Source organism: Eschscholzia californica, unplaced genomic scaffold, assembly GCF_041429995.1.
Source record: "Eschscholzia californica isolate CP2 unplaced genomic scaffold, dmEscCali1.0.p SCAF_1, whole genome shotgun sequence".
Taxonomy (NCBI): domain Eukaryota; kingdom Viridiplantae; phylum Streptophyta; class Magnoliopsida; order Ranunculales; family Papaveraceae; genus Eschscholzia; species Eschscholzia californica.
The window spans coordinates 37,789,093-37,812,885 of record NW_028238198.1 but is presented as its reverse complement, the minus strand read 5'-3'; the positions used below and the strand labels follow the sequence as shown (position 1 = coordinate 37,812,885).

At 36.8% G+C, this 23,793-nt stretch overlaps 2 protein-coding genes across 2 annotated transcripts; both read right to left on the bottom strand.

Moving 5' to 3' along the window:
• Positions 1 to 9,039: 9,039 nt before the first annotated feature.
• On the bottom strand, positions 9,040 to 10,778 carry LOC147566591 (Pyridine nucleotide-disulfide oxidoreductase family protein). Its single transcript, XM_086653082.1, has one exon. The coding sequence runs from the start codon at positions 10,610 to 10,612 to the stop codon at positions 9,149 to 9,151; it is 1,464 nt and encodes a 487-aa protein (XP_086509208.1). The 5' UTR covers positions 10,613 to 10,778; the 3' UTR covers positions 9,040 to 9,148.
• A 3,820-nt stretch (positions 10,779 to 14,598) lies between these two features.
• On the bottom strand, positions 14,599 to 20,388 carry AAR3 (defective in cullin neddylation protein (DUF298)). The gene is made up of 9 exons (XM_086653078.1): positions 20,111 to 20,388; positions 19,245 to 19,329; positions 18,546 to 18,597; positions 18,280 to 18,355; positions 18,087 to 18,169; positions 17,048 to 17,144; positions 16,002 to 16,047; positions 15,494 to 15,564; positions 14,599 to 15,114 (listed from the first exon to the last, which is right to left on the bottom strand). The coding sequence occupies exons 1-9, from the start codon at positions 20,166 to 20,168 to the stop codon at positions 14,819 to 14,821; spliced, it is 864 nt and encodes a 287-aa protein (XP_086509204.1). The 5' UTR covers positions 20,169 to 20,388; the 3' UTR covers positions 14,599 to 14,818.
• Positions 20,389 to 23,793: the final 3,405 nt, after the last annotated feature.

Sequence of the window (23,793 nt, the reverse complement as noted above, 5' to 3'; positions counted from 1 at the left end):
ATCAACCTTCTTTTTCTCAGTTTTCATATATAGATGGGGTGCCTTTAAGGCTGATCGAGGCCCACGGATTAGCAGTCAGAGGGTCCCGGACTGGCTCGAGTTCGTGTTATTTAAGACCAACATGAACTGGGCCGAGTCCAAAGACTCTCGGACTGCCCCTGAGTCCGTGTCATTATAAATATAAGGTAGAGTTATGTAGTAATGATGGGAGACTGTTATTATTGGCAGCGGCTTCGAGGGGCATAAATAAGAGTCTCTAGGGCAAAAGACTTAGTCAATCAAAGTTGACTTAGGAAACATATTTATTTTTTGTCATAAGTATTTGCTAAGTTGTCTCTTGACCCCTAATCTTCATCTTTCCCCAACCTCAACCCCACAAATTCCGACGACCACCACCGAAAATTAGGGGGCAAAAGACAACTTTGTAAATTTTTGGGCCAAAAACTAAATATTATCCCCTAAGTTAATCTTTATGGCCACCGCTTTGGGGAAAGCAAAAAAATTTCCGGTGAAGACGGTGGAAAACCAAAAAAATACGATCCAAACGCACCTTATCTCAACTCTCTCTTCTCCGGCCAACTTTCTGTCCAGCCACCGGCGACCGGCCGACGGTCTGTCTCTCCTCTCTCTATCTCTCTCTCTCTCCCTCTCCCTCTCTCTCTCTCTCTCTCTCTCTCTCTCTCTCTCTCTCTCTCTCTCTCTCTCTCTCTCTCTCTCTCTCTCTCTCTCTCTCTTCTCTCTGCTTTCTTTCTTTTCTCTCCCTTCTCTGCATCTCTCTTCTCCCTTTCTCTTTCTCTACGTTCTAGCGAAGGGAATGGTCCCTTCCCCGGAACCCTTTGTCTCGATCTGTACTCCAGATCCAGACGAGGGTTCCGACGAAGGGGACTAAGTTCAATATTCTTGGATTTGCACTTTCATGGGAGTGAACACGGGACCTCCGCATTGCAGAGTAAATGTTGGCAGAATAGGGACAATTAAGTGAACACCAGGGACGAGTGCATTTGTCCTGCAAATTCAAAAAAAGTTGCGCCAATACATTTTTGCAAAATTTTGGAGTAAAAATATTTTTTTTTGAGAAATTTATGTCCTGCAAATTAAAACCCACAGTTTCGACCCTCTAGGCCTCTCCCAATCGTGTTGAGCAGAACCTCCCCTCTTCTTCGTTAGTTGCTAGGGAAACTCTTCATTTCTTCTTCTTTAGCTGCTAGGGAAAATCTTCTTGTCTGTAACAGCTAGGATAATCATCGAACTCCATTGGTATCTTCTTCAGGTGAGTGAGGGTTCCTGTTGAGTAGCGAAAATCTTCTTCCTTTAATCTTCTTCAAATAGATCAATCCTTTAACTCCCTCATCTCTATGATAAATCATCTCTAACGTATATTGTAATAGGACTTCGCATAATGTAATCTGATTTTACAGAATCAGTAATATGGCTTTACATACTGTAATATGTACACTCATAATGTAATATGATCGAATTATCTTTTATGTGTACTTTTATTTTTGTCAAAAATATGATTTATGACAATTCATTATACATTAAGAACATAGAATAAATTAATATAAACAACACAATACAATGTGAAATTAGTGAAAAATTGTGAGATGCTAGACAAAAATAACATCCCAAAGTCATAACTTATTTTGAACAATTATTTCAAAAGTCTACTCATAATTCACGAAGACAAGGGTATAATCAGATATTTTAAAGAAGTCATCTAGCTCATTTTTTCTCTTAGCCTGGATGTTAGGTCTATTTTGACATTTGGAATGTATTTATGGACCATCTTGCTAATTTCACACGTGAAACGAATAATAGTCAATACCAATTGAAGAAAATTTCAAGAGATCGAGTCATTGCTAATTATAATTAAGTATTTGTTTTTTGTACTAGCTACCCCTTTTAGCTAAATTAACTAACGAGCAAATGTGTTATATAATAGTAGTCGGGTCAGAAGGTCTAGTTGATTAATTACCTACTTCTTTTAGTTATAGGTGAGGGTAAACCTGTATTCGTTGAGTACGAGCAATTCTATCAACGGCTAATCTTAATTTTCAGAGATAAATTTGAGAGATGTAATCTTAGCGACTGAAGAAAGTTGGAAGATAAGTTCAAGAGGTATAATCTCAACTTTTTGGAATAAGTTTTGGAGATTAATCTCAGCCATTGGATGACTTAAAGATATTTGAGAGATATAATTTCAACACTTGGAGATAAGTTTGGCAAGTGTAATCTTAATCATTGAAGATGAAGGTGTATATTAAAAAAGATATCCTCCTCCTTTATTACATAGACGGGAGTATAACCAGTGTTTGGTGGACACGAACAGTTCTATAATCTCAGCCGTTGGAGATGGAGAGGTATAATTTTAGCCACTGAAGACGAATCATGAGGAATTATAATCTCAATCCTTGAAAATAAGTTTGAAAATGTAATCACAACCCCTAGAAATAAATTTGAAAAATATAAACTTACCCGTTGAGGGAGGGTATATTCTAAAAAAAACACCCTCCTCCCTTGCTACAATAATTGATGATAAACTTCATATAATGCTATTTGATATAAAGATAATCCTTGATCATACTATAGGTAGATTGAGATCCACATCTAACATAAATCAAGTTTTGTATTCTATACCCAATTTAAAACAATCAAGAAAGAAAATTTAAATAATCACTATCAATCTATTATGGATTAAAATTGTTTATAATTTTGGATAATAAATTTTGACTAGTAATTCATACCTAAAAGTTGCATCATGGACGAGGAAAAATCTTCTCTGAGTGCGAATAATATATAAATAGCAAAAGTACATTTTTAAGTTAACACATATTAGTGTTTATTTCTTCGATTGGTAAAACGTACACACACACTCAAAGAATATATAAAATGTTTATAATATCGGCAATTTTATATCAAATTAGCAATTGCACTTTGTACAATGTATGGAATATCCAGAGGATCTATCTAATAACATTATTCCTTGTATTTAGTTACAATTCAGAAATAGAATCTACATTATATTCATACAGATTCAAATACATGCACATGAAACTATATTATTAAATGAAATTTGGTTGATAAATTAGTGAAAAGACCAGATAAATTATGTTTGTAATTGCTTTTCTATATTAGGAGAGATTGGAAATCGACCTCTTTTATTTGTCGCTTAGTGGAAAAATACAAAAATACCCTCCATCCACATATTCCTGATGTCACTATGATTAAAAAGAAATGAAGATCATTTTCTAGTTGTTATTCGTCCATTTCAATAAAAGAGAAGATAAAAAGATAGAAAAGGAAGTGTTTGTCTTCTTCTCCAAAACGAGGGAGATATTAGTACCCGAAATTGGTATTTGGTCAAAAAACTACCCTAAATTCACCTGAATGTCCAATTTTAAGTTTTCGCGATTACGATCACGGTCTGGATACCAGATCATGAAGGTCTGGTTTACCAGACCACATCTGAAGGACCTCTTCCCTTTCGTCGAAGATAGAGTAGAGAGAGGGAGAGAAGAAAGAGGTGGAAGAAGAGAGATACAAGAGAAGAGAAAAAGAGAGAAAAGTGAGGAAGAAGAAATTAAAAAAATGAGTCGAAGGTCTCCGGCTGGAGGTAGCCGACCCGTCAACCTTCTGCCGCAGAAGAGGGGTGAGGTAGAGAGTGGGAGAAATGAAGTGGAGGAGATGTGAGATGAAGTAGAAGAAAGATAAAGAGATGATGTAGGATTAATATTTTAACAGTTTTTTAAATTAATTTCATGTTGGCCTTAAGGGTGCTTTTGAAAAGATTAGAAAATTTTGACCCCGGGGGCCAAAACGACGAGTTGGTCAGCAATTAGGGACCAAAACAGAATTATCTCTAAATTAACTTTGTCTGCTTTTCTCTCACAACCTTCACAAAAATTACTAAGTTTTATTACTTTCCTTTGTTTTCAACTTTATCTTATCTTATGTTGTGTTTTGTTTTTCAATGTGTTTGACTCTGGATTGCAAATAAGAATCAAAATTAGAAGGCTAAGAAATTTCAACCACCATTTCGAAGACGAGGAGCTGATGTGACATGAAAATGTCACATTTGGAGCGCCTAACCTAGCTTAGTTAGTCCATTTCGAGTATTATAAATAATAGTTTATGTATTTTTCTTGTTAGGTATCATATTTGGAGATAAACATGTAAACCAGAATAAGGGAACGAATTGTCACTATCATTTCATGTGTCCAAAACGAGAGAAAAAGATTTCAAGCAAATTAAATTACAAGTGGAGGCAATGACGAGTCCGACGATGAAAACGAAAGTCAATTTAGAGTTCGGACGGGGAAGATATGAAAGAAAAAAGCTAAGGTCTTATCTTGAAGGCACTCTCCTTTGTTTTTAATTGGAAATCAAAGTCAAGCCCAAAGACAAACCAAAAGCCCACAAAGAAAAAGAAGAAGAAAGAAAGGAGTAGAGATTTTAGAGGCACCTCTTTGGTCTAAGTCAAAATGGTCTAAGACTTAGTCAAATTTGACTAAGTCTACGGTTTGTGTATACACAAGTTAGAGAAAGGGGCCAAGGGATCTTATCTACTATTCATCATCTTCTACACAACAAGGGAGAGAGAGAAAGGATTTTCAAGTTCTTGGTGGGTTGAGAAGCTTGAGGGTTTTGGAGGTAGAGAGAACAAGAGAGAAGGAAGGAGGAGGTCGACCAAGCTTAGACCGGCCACTACACTAGGCACGGGACTGCTGCAACACGGGACGACATAAGGGAGCAGCAGCTCGGGTTGCGGTTGTAACGGCACAGGACAGCAAGCATAGGTCGGGTCTTTGAAGCATTTTTTGCCGGAACCTCCATGTTTTTTGGCCGGATTTCATGTCTCTTTGGCCGGATGTTTCTATGATTTCCGACCACTATCTTGGCCGGAAACCATAGGGCTTTTACTCCCCATGTCATTGGCTAGCTTCCTATGTTGTTTGATTTGATTTTGGTTGAAGATTGCTAGACAGAGAAAGCTAAGGTTTAGCTTTAATGGAGGTTGAGTTCTAAATGGAGAAGATGATGATGGTCGTTATGGGGAATCCTGAATTTTTCTAAGGGAAGATCGACTGCACCTTCAATGACTCATATTTTCCGACGATCTTAGCCTTGAACCACATCGAAAAAGGGGGATTCTCTCATCATTCTTGTCATTCTTATTCATTCACCATGTTTAGCTAACTTTAGTGTATCGATTATATGAGATGAAATGTGATGAATTGGTGATTATGTTTTATATGATTTAATGTTTTGATTATGAATTGATGTTCATTTGATTCGATTATCATTTCGATCGTATTTTCATGTGTCTTGTCAAACACTTCGCATAGTTAATAGACGAAACAAAGTATTCGATATCGATCGTAGTCTAAGTCATATTTTCATGTGTCTTGTCATGCACTTCACATAGTTAGGCGACTAGACAACACCGTCGACGACTCGGGTTTAACTGATTATGACGTTTGTTTGACTAAGTATGATCTCCGGATATACGTAGTGCTTAGAGACATCTACTTTAGGAGTCGAACATCGATTATACTTTGGAACATTAGATCGGATCGACACCTCTCTCACTTATCTGTTGCCTCTCGACTCTTGTTTCTCCGACACTTCCCTCGAATCTCTCTCGCCCGTTTACTTTGATTATTTAGTTAGTTTACTTGCTTTCTTCTCTTGTTCCTTATTCGATCAAACCCACATTTATCCTTGTTCATCTCCTTTTTAGTCTAAGTTAAATTTGATATCTAAACTGGTAGATAAGACCCTTCGATATCAAAACTACCTTCCTATCCTTGGATCGATCCCGGGTTTGCCGGATTACTACTTGATACCTCCGCTTGGGTTTGCACCTTTTCGGGAACATCAGGAGCTATCAGATCCAAAATACCATGGTCATAACATAATAGATTGTAAATACCAACTTTTCTTTTCAGAGGATCTGGATCACTTAATGTTACAAGTGGAATCTCAGATGTCTACACGTCTAACATTAGGTTGTCCAGATCTCATGCGAAAACTAAGATGAACTAATATAGTTAGAGATTTACCTTAAATCACTTCCCTCAAACTATTAGTTGATTTCCTTTTCTCGAGGATCTAGAGATCTACTCGTGTACATATATAGCTCCTCTACTTAAGACACCCGAGCAATCGACTTGGTATTCCGCTCTTTAGGTTAGCTAGAAGCAAATCCAAGACTCTTCTTGATCATTCTTTAACGGTGAAAATGAAGAACTCCTTCTTCTTTAGGCTAGATAGCTAGCTGAGAAATATTCTCTATTTCTATCTTCTGTTTGATGTAGCCAGAGAAAAAATTCTACTAAGAATTTTCACACTTATTTATGTTCTAACGAGGTCCTTCTTCTAAAGTCAGAATCCTACTCAAAATAGGATTCCTGAAAGGAATAGAAAAAAAAACTCAGAATCCCATTCTGGATAGAATTCTCATATGGGATTTATATCCTAACTGGAATTCATTATCCTGGCCGGCCAAGAGTCTCATTCCCAATGGGACAGGTCTAGTCGACCATGCTATTAGGTCCGACCCCTTGTGGCTGGCCTAAAGCATGGCGCATACTCATGACTTGACCAATTGCTACTTTGGCCCGACTCCTAGCCATGCCCTTTGGATACTATTTGACTGAATCTAATTCGCGTCCTTGATTTCATTCCTCCTCTAGTCATTTCCTCGGATCGAGTCAACGGTCTTTTGTGTAACTCGTTGTAGGGTTCGGCCGTGGTTGGTCTCGAGTCACAGAACGCGGTTGATTTCTAGCTAACGATCCCTAAAATAATCCGACTTGATGATCTTCATCATTTGTCCTATTCGACAAATTGAGGTCATTACCATCTTGATCGATAACATCTCCTTCACAATATACCATGTATGTTTGATTTTAGGGTTTCGGCAAATCTAAACACCTGAATCAGTAGAAGATTGAAGGGTTTCTCCGCCTGTAGAAAAATCTTTAATGAAGTTCTGGTTTTTTACTATTAAGCGAAGATGATCAACTCGGTGAAAACCACGGTTGCACTTTAAAACTCATTTAAGGTTTCCCTCACTTGTCGAAAAAGCTTTACCGAAGTTTCGATTTTGACCATAATGAGAAGATGGTCTTTAGCCTCAAATATTTTCGACAGCCAAACTCATACAGGGGTTCAAAATCACGACTTCCATTATTTCTTCAAGCCATGCCGATTGCAAGATGAGGCAGAGAAGCCTCTAGGGTTTCATCTTTTGAAACTTAGGAAAGAGGAGGAGAGACAGAGAAAGAACAAGAAGGAACGAGAAGGTGGTGGTGGGAGTGGTGGTGGTAGTGGTGAAGTGAGAAAGATGAAGATGAGATAGAGAAGTATTTATTTAGATTGTATGGGAGGATATTTGTCTTTCGCACATTTTAGATGTGCGCTTTCATTTCAGATTTGTTATAGAGTCGGAAAGAAGTGGGTCTTAATTCCGTCCATTCAGACATGCGTGTAAAGAAATCAGACTAAGATTTTCAGATTTTGTTGAATGAAAAAACAAAGATCTAAAATTTGAATTGTGACTCAATTGGGATTTGAGATTTGAAAAATTAAAATAACAAACACAACCTTAGTCTATAGTCTAGCACGACTCTAGGTGGTGTAGAAACCGGATCTGTTTTTTCTCAATTTGGGCAACCTAACGTTGTCCAAATCAAGATCAGGATGGACCATTGGATTTGTCTCGTCGAGCTCTTGAATTTAGACATAAAGTTTGTCAGAATCCGATTTCATATGAATGAGTTATCATTGATTTACTTCGGAAAAATATAGGGATAACTACAACGTGTAGTTTTATTATTAGTACCGTATTGGAAAAATAAGGAAAGTTCTACTTCCTTATATAGACGTTTCCTTATGTTACTAATAATAGATTGGTTGGGATGATGGGATGGTTGGCGTGCCACGCAAACCACGCATCGCGCACGCGCGGCGTGGGCGAATGGGCGTTTAGGGCGCATTGGGCGCTTTAGAGGCGTCCGCACGCACTTTGCACTTCGCGAGGAGCGATTGGAGCCTTGGATTTTACGATCATAGATATGATCTGAAGGTCAGGATATTTGGCGCTCTTAAGATAGATCCGTTGATGATCTAACGGTGGGCGTTTAATGCGCGAGATCTTAATAGATCCGTTAAAATCTGACGGTCAACATGGCACCCGAAAACCAACAGTCAAATATGACTGTTGGGAAGCATCCATTCATCTATAGGCACCCATACGAAGTGGTGTCAATACCCCTATAAATACCATGAGAATTCAACAAACAAATCATTAGTTTTTTGCATTTATGAGCATTCAGTTTCAAGCATTAGAGTTTAAGGATCGTTGTTCAGAAGTTCATATTACTTACCAAGTTCGTCAGACTATCATAACTAAGAGGTACCATCTTTACTTTGATAGGTAATCCGTTTTATCCTGGGAGACATACACCATTACTGTTGGTACTGATATACAGGATGTAAATTGTCTTAAGGACAGAGGTATCCTCGATTCGGATATTTTACATTTAATTTTTCTTTTTTATAATCACTCTTTTTATCTTAATTGTTAGAAGATAACTCTTTCTCTGATTCAAGAGATAGAAGGACAAACAAACGTGGTTGTACTCTGTTTTGTTAAAAAAAAAACAGAAAGATTAAGAACTATTCTCTGAAAAGAGAACCAGAGAAACAACAGGTGGGACAGTATTTTCCACGATAAAAGAACCAGTCAATTTTACTCCAAATTCGATTTAAATTACTGTCCAAATATATCATACATACATCTTTAAATTATCAGCATCATCCCACAAGGTCACAAGTCTTTGGTTGCAGATATATCTATAAGACGGAAAATGAAAAATGAAAAATGAAAAATGAAGGCAAACGGTATGGTAGAAAAGTATTTGTCCGTTATCATACATAGAGTAATATTGTCCAAACTATTATATTTAGATTGATGAACTCCTATAATCATATGGTTGCTATTGAAATCATTAGCTAGATTAAAATTTAAAACAATTTCACAGAATGTTGAATCTTATTAAACAGTTCTCCAAATTTTATAATATATAGAAACATAAAACACACAAAAAAAGAGATTTAATACAACATTACCAAAAGTTGACAATCATAGAGAGATTTTATTCATCTCATTCCTAAGTGCATTAGCCCTAACCAAACTCCCAATAGTATTAACAGCCAACTTCAAATCCTCTAATGGGTTGCCAGGAACTACCCTCTTGTACAAATAACTATCAAAAGTCATCTTTTGAACATACTCATCTGCACACATCTCAACAAATGCTTCTCTTGCTGGATTTGACCTATAAAATACTTTTTGCAAGATATCAAGTACTTTATATGTTGGCCAATATGTCTTATCCCATTTCTCTAAATAATTCCTTAAATCTCCCTCTGAAATCATCCTTTTCCCATTCTCACTTCCTTCAACCATTGCTTCCGCACACATTCTTCCACTTTTAGCTGCAAAATATATACCTTCTCCTGAACATTTTGTAACGTATCCGGCCGCATCTCCAACTAGGGCTACCCGTCCCGATAATCTACGTGGTCTCGGGTGTTCTGGGATAGGATGCGCCTCTACTCTTATGATTTTTCCACCCAAAATTTTATCTTTAGCCCTATTCCTTGTGGCTACCTGGAATTTCTTGATATCCCCTTTGTGAGTTACAGTCCCTGTACCGACAGCCACGTGGTCACATTTTGGAAAGACCCATCCGTAAAAGTCGGGTGACACATCATCCCCTACGTACATCTCGGCGAGATCTTCATAGTAAACCATTTTCTCGTCGGGAATTTTGATTCTCTCTTGAAATGCAATAGCGTAATCATAATCTCCAGCGTTTATGGATTTGGCTACGCGAGAATTTGCTCCGTCAGCTCCGATAACGGCGTCAACTTCTATCGTGGTTCTTGCCCCAACGCTGCCGGTTTTTCCGTCGAAAGCGCTATAGTGAAGAACATAAGGCGCGTTTGGTTCTTGAGGAATGTCCATTTTGAGGAAAAGACCGTTAATTACAGTTGCTCCGGCTTTTTCAGCTCGTTCACGTAAGTATTGATCTAGTACTTCACGACGTACCATACCAATGTACTCATCAGGTTTTAATGTTCGTCCGATATCAACGGCCACATTTGACGGTGAGATCATCTTCATCTTAGTGACTCGTCGATCGATGATATCAAGTGGAAGATCAAATTCACCAACCATACATAATGGAATTGCACCACCACAAGGTTTACAGTTATCGAGTTTTCTTTCGATTAAGATAGTTTCGATTCCGCCTTTAGCTAGGGTTTCTGCGGCGGCGCCACCAGCTGGTCCCCCACCAATTATCCCAACTCGAAGGTTCCGACCGGTGATTTTAGGGCTGAATTTTCCAGCTTTGATGGAAAATTTAGGGTTTAGGGTCTGTTGTTGTGGTAGGGATTTGGTTAGAAAGAGAGAATTGTGGTTTGAAAGAGTGGTTTTGCGGAGGCCGGTGAAGGTGTTGAAGGAATCACGAGTGAGATCGGTGGTTTTACGATTGCATGAGGTGGCAGAGAAACTAGGGTTTACGGCAATGGAAGCCATTTTCCTGGTGGTGAATGTTTTCAGGTTAGAGAGGTTGGAGTTTGAGATTTGTTTTGTGATTGGTTATAAGGAGTGTGGGATTGTGGATATGGTATCTGATTTTCGAGTGAGTATAACCGTTAGATCACTTAGATTAGTGAAAATGGATGGTTGTAGTTTGGTGTAGATAACGTGAAGGATTCTTTTGTTTTCTTGCTGAAGTACTCTATTTGGCAGAATTGTAGTGGCTATTAAGGGTGCTACGTGGCTTTCTATATTGCATAGTTTGCTAAAGAGGTGAAATATTGGTGGTAGAAATTTTAACCCGAAATTGACAAATAATCCAAAAATGTTGGCCGCCGCATAAAAGGGATACTATTGGGAAACCGAAAGAAGCATAATTTGCCCACTTCGAAAAGATGTTGAACGAACTTTTGATGTACTGCAAGCTCGTTGAGCAATTATTCGAGGACCGTCACGTTGGTGTGATGTAAAGACAATGAGTAATATCATGAAGGCGTGTATCATAATGCATAACATGATTATTGAAGACGAAAGACCAAATGCGACAACTAATGTTGAGGGATGTGAAATGCGTCCGATACATCATGGAGAAATTTTCGGACGAATTGCTTGAACGTATTGGTCGAGTTAGAAGTCAGGAAATTCATCCCTGGTTGAAGGCAGATCTAGTTGAACACTTGTGGAATACGAGATCTAACGATGACAATGAATAGATTTTGGTAGTTGGATGATTAGAAATGTAATTTCGATCATTTGATTATTTAATGTAAAAGTTGGATTTTATTAATGCATTGTAATCATTAATGTTTGAGTAGTAATCATCTTTAAAAAAAGTAACTAATCTTTTTTTAAATTAGGGTGGTATTTTTTTTTCTTAATAGAAAAGACCGTTGGATGCGATCCAACAATCAGATTTGGGGTCGTTGGCCACATCCAACGATCCGGTGTAATCACCAACATGACCATTGAGATGCCCCCAACGGTCATGTTGGGGACTTCAGTCGACCCTAAAGTAAGGGCCTACTGAGGTTGGACCCCCGACTGAGGCCGAAAATTTGAATGTTCAGCCTCAGCCGGCTGGGGTTGGACCTGCTTTTACTAGGAAATGCATCTTCTTCAGAAAAACAATAAGTTGCAAGTGGTCTGTCTTTATTTTTTATGGAAAGTTTTATTCGGCTCTCTCATTTTTGTTAAAAGGCCTCCCCTTGAATTCATTGACTTGGTAAATGATCATTGTCCTTGTTTGGTTAAAGGGTCCCCTATGCAATGGTTTGAAAAACCCCACTTTAAGGGTGTATATCATCGACATTAGCAATCTATATATCTCAACCCTAAATCTCTCAAAAACTCAAATCCCTAAATATTCCTCTTCTTTCACTTTGGTGATAACCAAACTTTCAAAAAATTAAACCTAGGGTTTGAGGAAGATGAAAGAAAAAGAGATGAACATAAAAAGAGGGAGAGAACGAGAGAGAATGAGGGAGAGATGAAGATGAAAATGACGGTAGTGATAGAGGTGTATAAATTTTACAGAGAGAGTGAGAGAAGATAAACTAAAGGAGAAGATGATGAAACCGAGCTATTAGCCCAATTTTCGGTGGGCTCATGCCGAATTATGCAATATTTACGGATCGAGCCCACCGTAAAACGTTGCATGAGTCGGCCTGAGCCCACTGTAAAATGTTACATAATACAACCTGAGCCCACCGAAAATTGGTCCAGCAGCTACTGGTGCTACTTGCCTAATTTTCGGTGGGTTCAGGTCGAATTATGCAACATTTACGGCTCGAGGCTCGAGCCCACCGTATTTGCCACCAGTAGCTTTTCGGTCTGGTGCGACCGGAAAGCTCACTTGGGGATTTTCTTCCTCTCTTGATTTTCTTCACCCGCTTTCAGACGAAATGCTTCCAAATAAGGTTTGCAAATCTTCTTCCTTGTGTTGCTAACCAGTAGATTCAAGTATTCAGACAATGTAGTTTAAAAAATCGAAAAAAACTAAACCTAGGATTATGAGAAAGATGAAAGAAGAAGAGATAAAGATGATAAGACGGAGAAAGAAAGAGAGAACAAGAGAGAGAACGAGAGAGAAACTGAGAGAAAATGAGGGAGAAATGAAGATGAAAATGGCGGTTGTAATAGAGGTGATAGATTTTACAGAGAGAGAGAGAGAAGATAAACTGAAGAAGAAGATGAAACAGAGGTTATGAGGAAGATGAAAAAGGGGTGGGGCTTTTGATCGGTTAAGGGACTTTTTCTTGGTTTGATAATTTTGACCTAACGGTAGCGTTAGGTCAAACAAGAGAAGGTAGAGTGCCTTTTTCTGGAAGGGTCCATCTAACCAAAATGGGAGATTTTGGGGGCGCTTTTAAAAGAAGGGCCCTTTTAACAAAAATTAGGGGCCAAATCTCCCATTTTTGATAAGTAGTCGTAGAAGTGATATTTAATTTATTTAACTCCGAAGGTACTCATTCTTTTTCTTCCTTCTCTATCTCATGACTCAAAGTATCTATCTCAGACTCAAAGTACTGTGCTCATTTCTTTCTCCCTCTAGCGCGACTCTCTCTCCCTTATCTCTAGAATCTTCTTCTAATCTTTTTCTTTCTCTCGACAAAGATATTAATATGAAGATATTAATGGCTAAAAATTTTTGTTTAGTTTTTTTCTCCCTTTTCAATGAAATTACTAAAGATTTAATGGTGAAACTAATAGTGAAGAAAGCTGGTAGTTTTTTTAATGAAGAAGACATAATCGGTGTTTTTTCTAGGGTGAAAAAAAGGGTCCACGGGTTTTAGGCCCAAAATAAAATTCAAAAAGGGATTACGGTTCAACCTCCCCAGAAAATAGGATTTTAGTCCTTTTCTCTTTTGGAAGAAACATTGTTGATATATAATGTGTTATGCATGATACATATAAAAAAATGAAATATAGTATGAAACTTTAACAATAAATAACATGTTATTTATGAGACAAAACAAGAATCAATAAACAAAAAACACTGTAACTTTGACATCTAGACATACTTTAACTATACTAAATGTGTTTTGTTGTAGAAATATACATAATTGATACTAAATAACGTGTATATTGCGAAACAGATAGTAAGTTTGAAATCAATCGAAAAAATCTGAGAAAAAAAAAAATGAAAGAGAATTTTGAAGATTGGTTTTCAAAAGTGGATTTTTTCTTATATAAAAGGTTATAATGGGTATTATGATTAAATAGAAATGATAGATATCTATTTTTTCTATAGAAATGGGTCAATTTGGACTAAATATCCATTATAATTACTCCCTCCGTCCCAAAAAGGAATAACGGACTCTTAATTTGGGACGGAAGGAGTATTATTTTAGCTTAAAATGGCCTAAGTGTGTGTTTAGGTGTAGATTAGACTACCAATTCAAAAATAAATAAACAAATAAAAATTGAATTCGTAACGGAGATGGCAAATTAGGTCAGAAAAAGATTGGTAATGGCGAGAAAACCATTGCTATGTGATAATGGCGAAAGAAGCTAATGGGGCGGAAATTGGGTAAAAAGAAATAAGAAATTTGAAAATGACATGGGAATCTCTGCTATAAGTCCCCAAGTACTTCGTCTTTAACCATCTTCAATCCAAAGACGGAGATTTTCTCTTTCTAGTTCTACTTCTAACGAACAAACTACTCTTTGTTTTCATTTGTCTTAAATATATTTGTGGCTACTCTTCAATTTTGTTTGTCTTGAACGAACTAATGTTTCATCTTGAACATAACATTGTTTGCCTTGAATGAATTATTTTTTTTGTTAAAGCCTGCAACGAAGCACGGTAACTGCATCGGCACTTCGAAAAGCTTTGTTGTGGCTCAAGTGGGGTGGTAGTTCTTGCACCTATTCTGATGAAACCATCTTCTATATAAAGCTTTTGATGATGCTTTGGTACCACCACATAGAAGTGTTAGTGTCTAAAACAGAAATCAAAAGAAAAGAAAAGGAGAACATGTATATTACTTCTATTAAATCTGACTATTAGATTAATGAAATAAGAACATAGACCATCAAGTACCAAATATAAGTCCATATATCAAGATCCTTATACATACCCAGAAAATGGCTGGGTAGAGACAACACAAACACAACACCACCACATCAAAATCGCCTTCTTTTTAAGCCCTCCAATGGGCACGTGTTTTCAAGCCTTTCTCGTTGGAGCTGTAAGCGTCTAGTCTACGTATAAGAAACACCGGTTTTCTGATCGAACGGCAAGCGGGATCCGGCTGAGAGAAGACCAGCAAAATCCTTTGAAAGACTGCCTTCCACTGCACATGCTGAGGAAAAACATGAAATACCAGCGTTCTTAACCATGTCAATGGACTCGCCGACGGAAGTTTCTTTACTTCTCTTGAAACTTGATGTACATTCTGAATCCATGGAGTCAACTGAAGATGAGTTGGTTGATGATACTTCGTGTTTATCACAGTACATCCGCAACTTCCTCTTTGAACCAGAAAATACTTTCAATCCTTTAAAAGAAAAGTAACAGAACTTGTTAGAAAGTTAGGTGCTTCTGTTTTGCAAATTCAGATCTGATATCTGACTTTGTATTGAGTCGTATCAGATTTTTTTTTTCTGAGTCGTGCAGCTCGCACATTCAAATGGCAACTCAGGCTGCTTTTGGGTCCATTTTGAGTCCCATAAAATGTAAGGCTGAACGAATAACCCGTTGTCTGATATAAACCTGAAAGGGTTGTGTTGTCCAGACCAAAAGAAGTCAGACTCAAACCACTCAGATACTATAAGTCAGAACAAACAAGTCAACATTCAGACATAAAAAGAAACACCGCCGAAATCATTTACGGCAAAGTGGATCTGAGAACATATAGTCAAGTCTCAAGTATGTACCAGGAAAAGCATCACCAGCTGTGCGTGCTTGGGGTTCAGGATCCGCAGTTCTGCAACCGAAATTTCGGGTGCTGCACAGATTTAATATGATTAGTCTGCATTGTCTTACAAGGAGCATGTTGCGAAACAAGTTTAACGACGCATAAAAGGGGAACAATCTACAGGATTTTATGGATTCTATAATAAAACAAGTTAGTATTATATGCATGTATGTCTTTGGGATCTGATCATGTATGAAAGGTTTCGCCCTCAATCTCAGAAAGCTCTAGTTCTCATAGCAAAGATAGGATTCAGCTGATATTCGGATTAGAAGATTCTCATTCTACTGAGGAACACTAATATCAGGTTACTACATCTCACCTTCAGATATGGAACAAGATTTCCCAGTTCAATGACACACAGTTTAAACTAAGAATGTTTCGACAAGTGAAACGGTATCATATTTTTTCCGAGGCATTTATCGTGTGAACAGTATCTTGAGTTCGTGATTGACGTTATCATGTCATACCTATACATGTGATCCGCAAACTCGTCAATAAGAACTGGCCAGGCACCTGAAATATGAAACTCAAATTAGTTATACTTTTATCTGGTATAAGATTAGATATACCTGCTCTAGTTTTCTATATTTAACGCAGTTTTTCTCTTTACGCAGACTAAGGTCTGCTCTGCCGGTTCTGCCTTTTAAGGAGCCTCGCTATCTCTGTATTCGGTGTTTCTCTCTTTAATTCAATCAATTATTCGGTATTTTTCAAAAATATAAATTCTATTTTAACAAGCATTTAACGTCTCCACAACTCTATTTTGTGGACTCTGTATACTCTTTTTTGCGACAGTCACACAGTCATCAGTTAGTACTTGATAGTTACTAGCAATTTGAAGCAAGGTCTTAGTCAAAAGTTCAGACTATCAACTTAAGTGGTTCACAACTTTGTTAATCATACACAAACTAATCAACTTCCATGGCAACTCATTTCTCGATCATCTTGTACCAACAACATTTAGATTTATTTTAACGCATTCTAGAAGATAGAAATATGAGCCAACATAGCATGAAGTATACAGAATTGAGGGAAACTACGTCATCTATAAATAAGAAGTAACAAAAGAAATCTTGTCAGAATTTCATTTTGTAGGTGTATAAATTAGAAGCTAATGCAAAAGAAAAGCCATGTTCTAGGTAATTATGATTTTCGGGTACATCAGACAGCTTGAAAATTAAACAGACAATAGGCTTCATTTTTTTACATGGAAAAAGTAACAGTCTTGAATTATCAGTACAATCACCATATACAAAATTGATAAATATTTTTCATGGTTTAAATTGTGCTTGGAACTCGAGCCTGTTTGCATTATGCCCGAGCTTCGTGCCAGCCAAGTGACCCAAGATCACTCAACCAAAATTTTACCTAAGCAATATCATATACAAAAAGGAAGAAGATATTCGCCTCTGGGTGGGGATACTTTCTAGCAGACTCCAACTACATAGTGGTTGAAATGAACGTTGTCCAACTCTCAATACAAGAATGGAATGAAGATACGTGGAAATAATACCTTTAGGATCATACCCTCCAAAATCTTCATGTACGCACCGACTGAAGGCCAAAACTTGTTGCCACGTATCTTCAGAAATATTGTGTTTCTGATGTTTCTGTATGCAACATAATATATTAGATTATTAGTCACCTTGAAGTCGGATATAACAAATCAAAGAAAAAGTTGAAGGGTTGTAGCCATATATGATATATCAAGCTTAATTGAACATACCACTTCACAGATACGGAATAATAGCAAGTACAAAATAATTTAGCTACGTAAAAAGATTGAGAAAGTTGTCATCATTTAAGAGGCAACACTTTGCAACAACAACAAAAAAAAAGAGGCAACACCAAAATATTATATATAATTTTTAAAATACATTCTTACGCTTCAAGGCGGTTCGTTCTCACAAGGCGAGGTGACGCCTCGAGGCATATGCATTGTTGCCTAAAAGCTATGTAGTTGGTCTCGGCAGTCTCGGCCGAGAATCTCGGGTCTCGACTCGGTCTCGTCCCTCTCCCTAGACGAGACTCAGCCGAGACACCGAGTTAGGGTTTGGCCGAGAATCTCGGGTGTCTCGGCCGAGGTAGAACAAGAACGAGACAACATCTTTTAATTTTTTGGAACTTTTTTTGGCCTATTATTTATTACCTTCTTAACTACTTATTATATTCCCAATCAATCCAAGATAAGTAGCAATACTATTATATAGATATTTTAGGTCTTTTGCCTTGTACAAACTTCGAAAATTCTATTAGATTAAAATACAGTATTTTTATTATGATAAGATTTTATTTATTATAAATGATTGAAGTAGTTTTATGTTTAAAGTCATTATGAGGTAATGAAGAGTCAGGTAATTAAGCTTATTACTTAGTACTTATTAGCTATACATGTTGTCTCGGCCGAGTTTCTCGGTCCGTCTCGGTCTCGGCCTTCAACCGGACCGAGACCGAGACCAACTACATACCTAAAAGGCGTAAACTATTTGTTTTTTTGAAGGAAATTATATCAACTATGTAAAAACATTGCTGCATATTAAAACAGCTTATACCTCTACAAAATCACACCACTGATTAAGCAACCGAAACCTGCCTTCCAAAACTAATTTCCAGGCGGCAATCGCCATGCTTACAGCTGAAAAAGTACCCGAGCAAAAAAAAAATTAACATGAGCACAGCTCTAGCATCCCACTGATGCAAAATTATCAACAAATAACTAAACAAAATATCAAGTAGATAACTTACTGATATTCTTTTGTCCATTTTCACGACACATAAAGAACACAAAATCGTAAAAGCATGTAAATTGGTGAGAATCTACCTACAAATTTCAACAATCAGATGTACTTAATAAAAATAGTGCAAATATCACAATTACAGACAGACTAATCACGTGAAGGAATGACCTCCACTTGTGATTTAATAGCATCCTATAAACGATAATTTAGACAAAGTTGTCTCAGAGTTGCAAGTTGATGAAATCATACAACTCAAAGGACAGGAAAGCTCACCATCAAGTTCAAATGCGACATGAGCTTGGAAAGGTCATAAAAAATCAGACTCCTGTAAAAAGGACATAACTTATTATTTTTGATCGGTTTGATTTAATTAAGAGGAATAGAACTGTAAAAAAGTCATACTAACAGAACCGTGTTAATGCTAAAGCGAAATATAATGAAGTTTTTCTTTTGTAAGAGAAATATAATAAAGTTACCATAAGAAAGCTCATTCCAATTGATTTTTCGTTAACCTACTTCGTCACAATGAAATGTAGAGAACATATGTTTGGGCAGGCTTATAATTTCAATCAGTTACGATTTTCTTGGCAACAGGTGCAGACAAGTTCAAAATTATGAAAAGTTTCAAAGGTTTGGCTGAGGGAGGAGGTTCTAAGAGTGTGTGCTTCAATGACTTCGACTGTTTCAATGTTAACCCCCATACCGGTGTCAGGGGCTTGGGAAACAGTAAAGAAAATCAACTAAGTTACTTCAATGTAAGGTTCCTAAAATAGCTAAAATTTAAACCCCTTTACTTATGCAAGTCCTTTAAACGATCAGATTACATACATAATTAGAAAATTGTCTACATAAAATTATTTCAACTTACACTTGGAGCCACCAACAGGAAAACAAATAACAAATAATTGAAAAAAGAAATTCTACTAAGTCCAACTACCAATAAGTAAATAAATAGACAATGGAGGTGCATACCTAGCTTGCCCCCTTAACTCCACCAACTTTAGGAGTTCAGGTAGTGTCGCCCTTGAGCCAACATGTTCACTTTGTGACCTAATGTCTACATTGAAATATCAGGAGCATCGAATTAACTATCATTAGAACTTAGAAGTGCATAGAAAAATTGAGAATTAAACTCAACATCCAGTTACGGAGTTTGTATGATTGAATAAGATACCACAGAGACCTAATAATCAGTAACAACTAATTTCATCATCCATAACTTATCAAAAGTTATATAATGTTAATGGAATCTTCAAGCAGTAGAAGTTTAAGAAATTTAAACATATAAAAGACCTTTTTTTTTGTAATCTCTAAAAAGAAATGATTGGAAAGATTCCGTAGACAGTCTATGTAAGTGAAGCAAACTCAATGAAGATAAATCTTTATGACGATTCATACAAATAATATAGAAACTAATCTTTCATAAACATAAACAGTTCAAATTAAGATTATCGGCCAATGTTCAGTGGCAATCCTCACCACTGTCCCTCACTATATGAAATCAATTTCTTTTGCAAATAATACCCATTAGTGCAGAATTGAAAACCCATATCTTAATACGCGGATAAAGATTATGATGGGTTTTAGAAAATTTACCTGTTCCTAGAATTATTTATCTAAGGACTTTATCCATAACTATGTTATAATACATATTACTCGAAACCTAATCAAATTTTAGAGGTCTAATTGCTTTTAGCTAGTAGCAAGTATCTCATTAACAACATTAAACCAATAAAGGTTCCTCTTTTATGATATATAAAGTTTCAGGAGCTTAGAAACGATAACAAGGAACGATCAGTTTACGAATAGAGTGAGAAAGTGAGAGTTTGATTACTTACCGCAATATCGCCTGTAAATCTCCAAGATATCGACCGATTTGAAACCAGAAAAATCCATCAATCGAAAGAAATTGGAGATTAATAAGAGAAGTAGAGTTTCGTTATTTATTGGAAAAGATGTTGTAATTTCATTAACGAAACCCTAGAAGAGAGAGAGAGGGCGAGGAAGTAGCTTTCTCTGATGGAAAGGGATCGACGTCTGGGTGTTAGGTTAATGCCTAACCCAGGCAGGAGAGAGAAGAGACACGTTAAACCAAAAGAGACGTTAACGGTTCTATAGTTTCGGGTTGGGCTAAAGAACGGGCTAAAGAACGGGCTCATAAACGCTGGCTGGATGTCCAAAACAAAGCCGCGGCTTTTAAAAGTGTTCCTACAAAAATTTGTGACCCATTCAAAAATTTTTGTTGGAAAAATCTTGGATGTGTCCACCAACTCTTCTTCTCTTCATTCACGAGAAGGGTTGGCGTCCACTTACGCCAACGAGCCCTTAATAAAAAGAATTTTTTTTCTTTCCTCGCACCATCAGAACCACCGCCACAATTAGTCTCTTTCTTTTTATTTTTTCCTATCTTTCCCTCTTTCTCTCTTTAAGTTTCGTCAAAGAAGACTTCGTTGGAACAGAGAAAGAGAGGAAAGAGAAGTAGAGAGAAACTTTGGTAGTGTGGTGGGAGAAGAGGGAGAAAGAATAATAGAATTTTATTGAAGGGCCGCCAACACCGACAGTCTGTCGGTGATTCCTGAAGACGTGAAAATAAGTGATGGTAGGGAACGCGACATTCAATATTTGTCTACCCAATATCATAGATGTTGGGGGACTTGCTAAGATGCACCAAAGTCGTGACCTCAAAAGAAATTTACAAACGTAATCTTGTTGTTTGCCTAGTTTACAGAATTTAAACTATCTTTATTTTAAATGACTGAGAAGAGTTTGTTTAGAGCATCTCCAATGCAACACTCAATCTCAGAAACTCCGAGTGCCACCTAGGATTTTTAGAGTTTTTTCTTAAAAATCCTCTCCAATGCAACACTCTATTTGGATCTCTAAGATGACGTGTCGAGGGTGGAATAAAGATATCTCAAGAGGAGTGAAGATCTCTATTAACGCCACATAGGAGTGAGAATTTCAAAAGGAACTTGACACATAGGATGAATAGAGATTTTTTTGAGTTTTGCATTGGAGATGCTCTAAGGTGCTGTTTGTTTTTTTTTTAATGTCTGAATCTGAATTGGTTGAATCTGAATTGACTTAACTGAATTGGCTGAATCTGAATTGGGCTGAATATTTTGTAAGTTAGTATGTTTGTTTTCTAAATCTGAATAATTAGGTCTGAATAGCATTTTTGACATATATACCCTTATTATATGTTTTTGCCAAACAACCCCTAGACTTAAACCTAACCCTAATTCCTTTCTATTTCACCTTCTCTCTCTCTTTACTGCTCCCTATCTCTCCAACGGCAGCCCAAATCCAGAGTCCCTCCCCATTGAAGATTCCTATTAAAGCTCTCAACTTTCTCACTCATCCACTCTGTTAATATCTATTATTAATGCCATCTCCCCCCTAATCTAAACCTAGAAAATTAGTGAAGAAGAAGAAGAAGCCCTAATTTCTCACATGAATACTTCTCAGTTCATGGATAAACAGATCATGGATCTATCCGGTTCACCCCAGAACGACGTTTTCCTCGAACTTTTGAACCCTCAAGAAGAAAAACCTAATTCTGATATTGGTTTGAAGAAAGAGCTTAAAGAAGATATATTGCCTAGCTATGATTTCCTAGCTATGAAGAAAGAACTAGGGTTTGGAATTCTGCAGATGCCAAGATCAACTCTTCTGTTAGAGTATGTCTATTTATCTCATAGTGATTTTTTTGTCATCTTTATATGGGTATGTTTGATTTGCAGTTGTTCACGCTTGATGATTCTAGGGTTTTTTTTTATGTTGTTTAATTGAGTTCTTCTTTGATTTTCATCATCGGATAGAAGATTTCAAAGATTTTCATCATCGGACTTTTATATGCTCGAGAAGGCACAGCAGGAAACAACAGTACAGGAAATCCTGATTTGTGTGGTGAGACCCTGTTTGTGGTGTTGGGTGTTGGTGGGTGGTGGTGGTGGTGGTGGATTCCTGTTGTTGTTGGTGGCGGTGGTGTCCTGTTGGTGGTGGTGGCAGTGGTGGTGTTCTAGTTGGTGGTGGCAGTGGTGGTGTTCTGTTGGTGGTGGCAGTGGTGCTGTCCGTTGGTGGTGGTAGAAATCTGGGAGAATTTTTTTTCTAATACAGGGGCACAAGAGTCATTTCACTCATTTCAGAAGTTGGCATTTTATTTCAGACTTGTTTTGAAGTCTGAAATAATAGGACTCTTTTTCAGACAATTCAGACAATTATCCAATTCAGCAAATTTTTCAGATTTTCTTAAATCCAAAAACAAACATCTGAAATCTGAATTGGATTCCAATTCAGATTTCAGATCTGAAAATATTAAAAAACAAACACCACCTAAGTTAATGAATAAATTTAGAATTTCTCTAATTTAAAAGAGATACTACTAATATTATATAATATTGTGTATAATATGGATATCCTTCCGTTTTAACAGAGATAGACTTATGAAATGTGAAACGTTATTTCTAGATTGGCTCGTTAAAGTACGACCAGTTTCCCGCGTGGCTTCCTAAGGAAGAAGAAAGGTCGTGATGACCCGTTTCTGAGTTTTCTTTGCATTGACTAAACAATCAAACAAAAACATTCCAATAGTGTTGTTTTGTCTTTTTTTCTCTATTCCTATTTTCTTCTTTTATGTTTCTTGCTTTCTATTTCGGCCCTTATCTTTATGTTCATGGACAATCTTCATTTCCCCAATTAAATACCTTCAAAGCTCCTTTGCTAACCAAAAAAAAAATGCTCTTCTTTTGCTTTGTAACAGTGAGGGACAAATTTTGACATTTGAGGTGACTCGTGATTGTGTGCTTTTTGAAAGCTTAATTTATCAATACTTCATTAAATGTCTTTGATTTTTGTAAAATGCTCTACTCCACCTAATTTGTGATGGAATTGTTGTACCACCTCTATATTTGAACTGTCCATTAATGATTAACGGTCTAAATAAGAACAAATAAAAGGACGGTATAACGTTTTCATCATAAGTCTCGAGGGGTGGTGGGGAAATTTCAAAATAATCAAGAAAAATTACGATAAAATATTAGTTGCAAAAGTTTTATTATGCTTCCAACAACATGTATGGCAAAGATCAACATCTGATGTGCACCCTGTTAGATGTCAAGATTTGTTCGGATTAGATCAGGATTAAATAAAATTTCGGTAAGTAAAACAAACTAACCACATATTGTAAAAGGGACAATTTACACACTACGTTTAGGTTTGATTTAGGAGTTGAATATTCTGTGAACTCGAAGTACTTTAGTGATGGTTTTGTTTGATGTGTGAGGGGGTAGGATGGGGGGCAGTAATCTGTTATAGTACATTTCCTTGGCCAAAAACAATCCTAAAATGAGAGCCTCATATATGTTGCTCTAGTTTTTGCAATTTATTTAACCAAGAGAAAATTATTTCTTACTAAGAAATCTTAAATGCAGTTCATATTCAATTTATATCTATAAAATATACGACAATATCTTAATCTCTCTTCCAATACTGACATCCCCAGATCCCAAAACTACATATA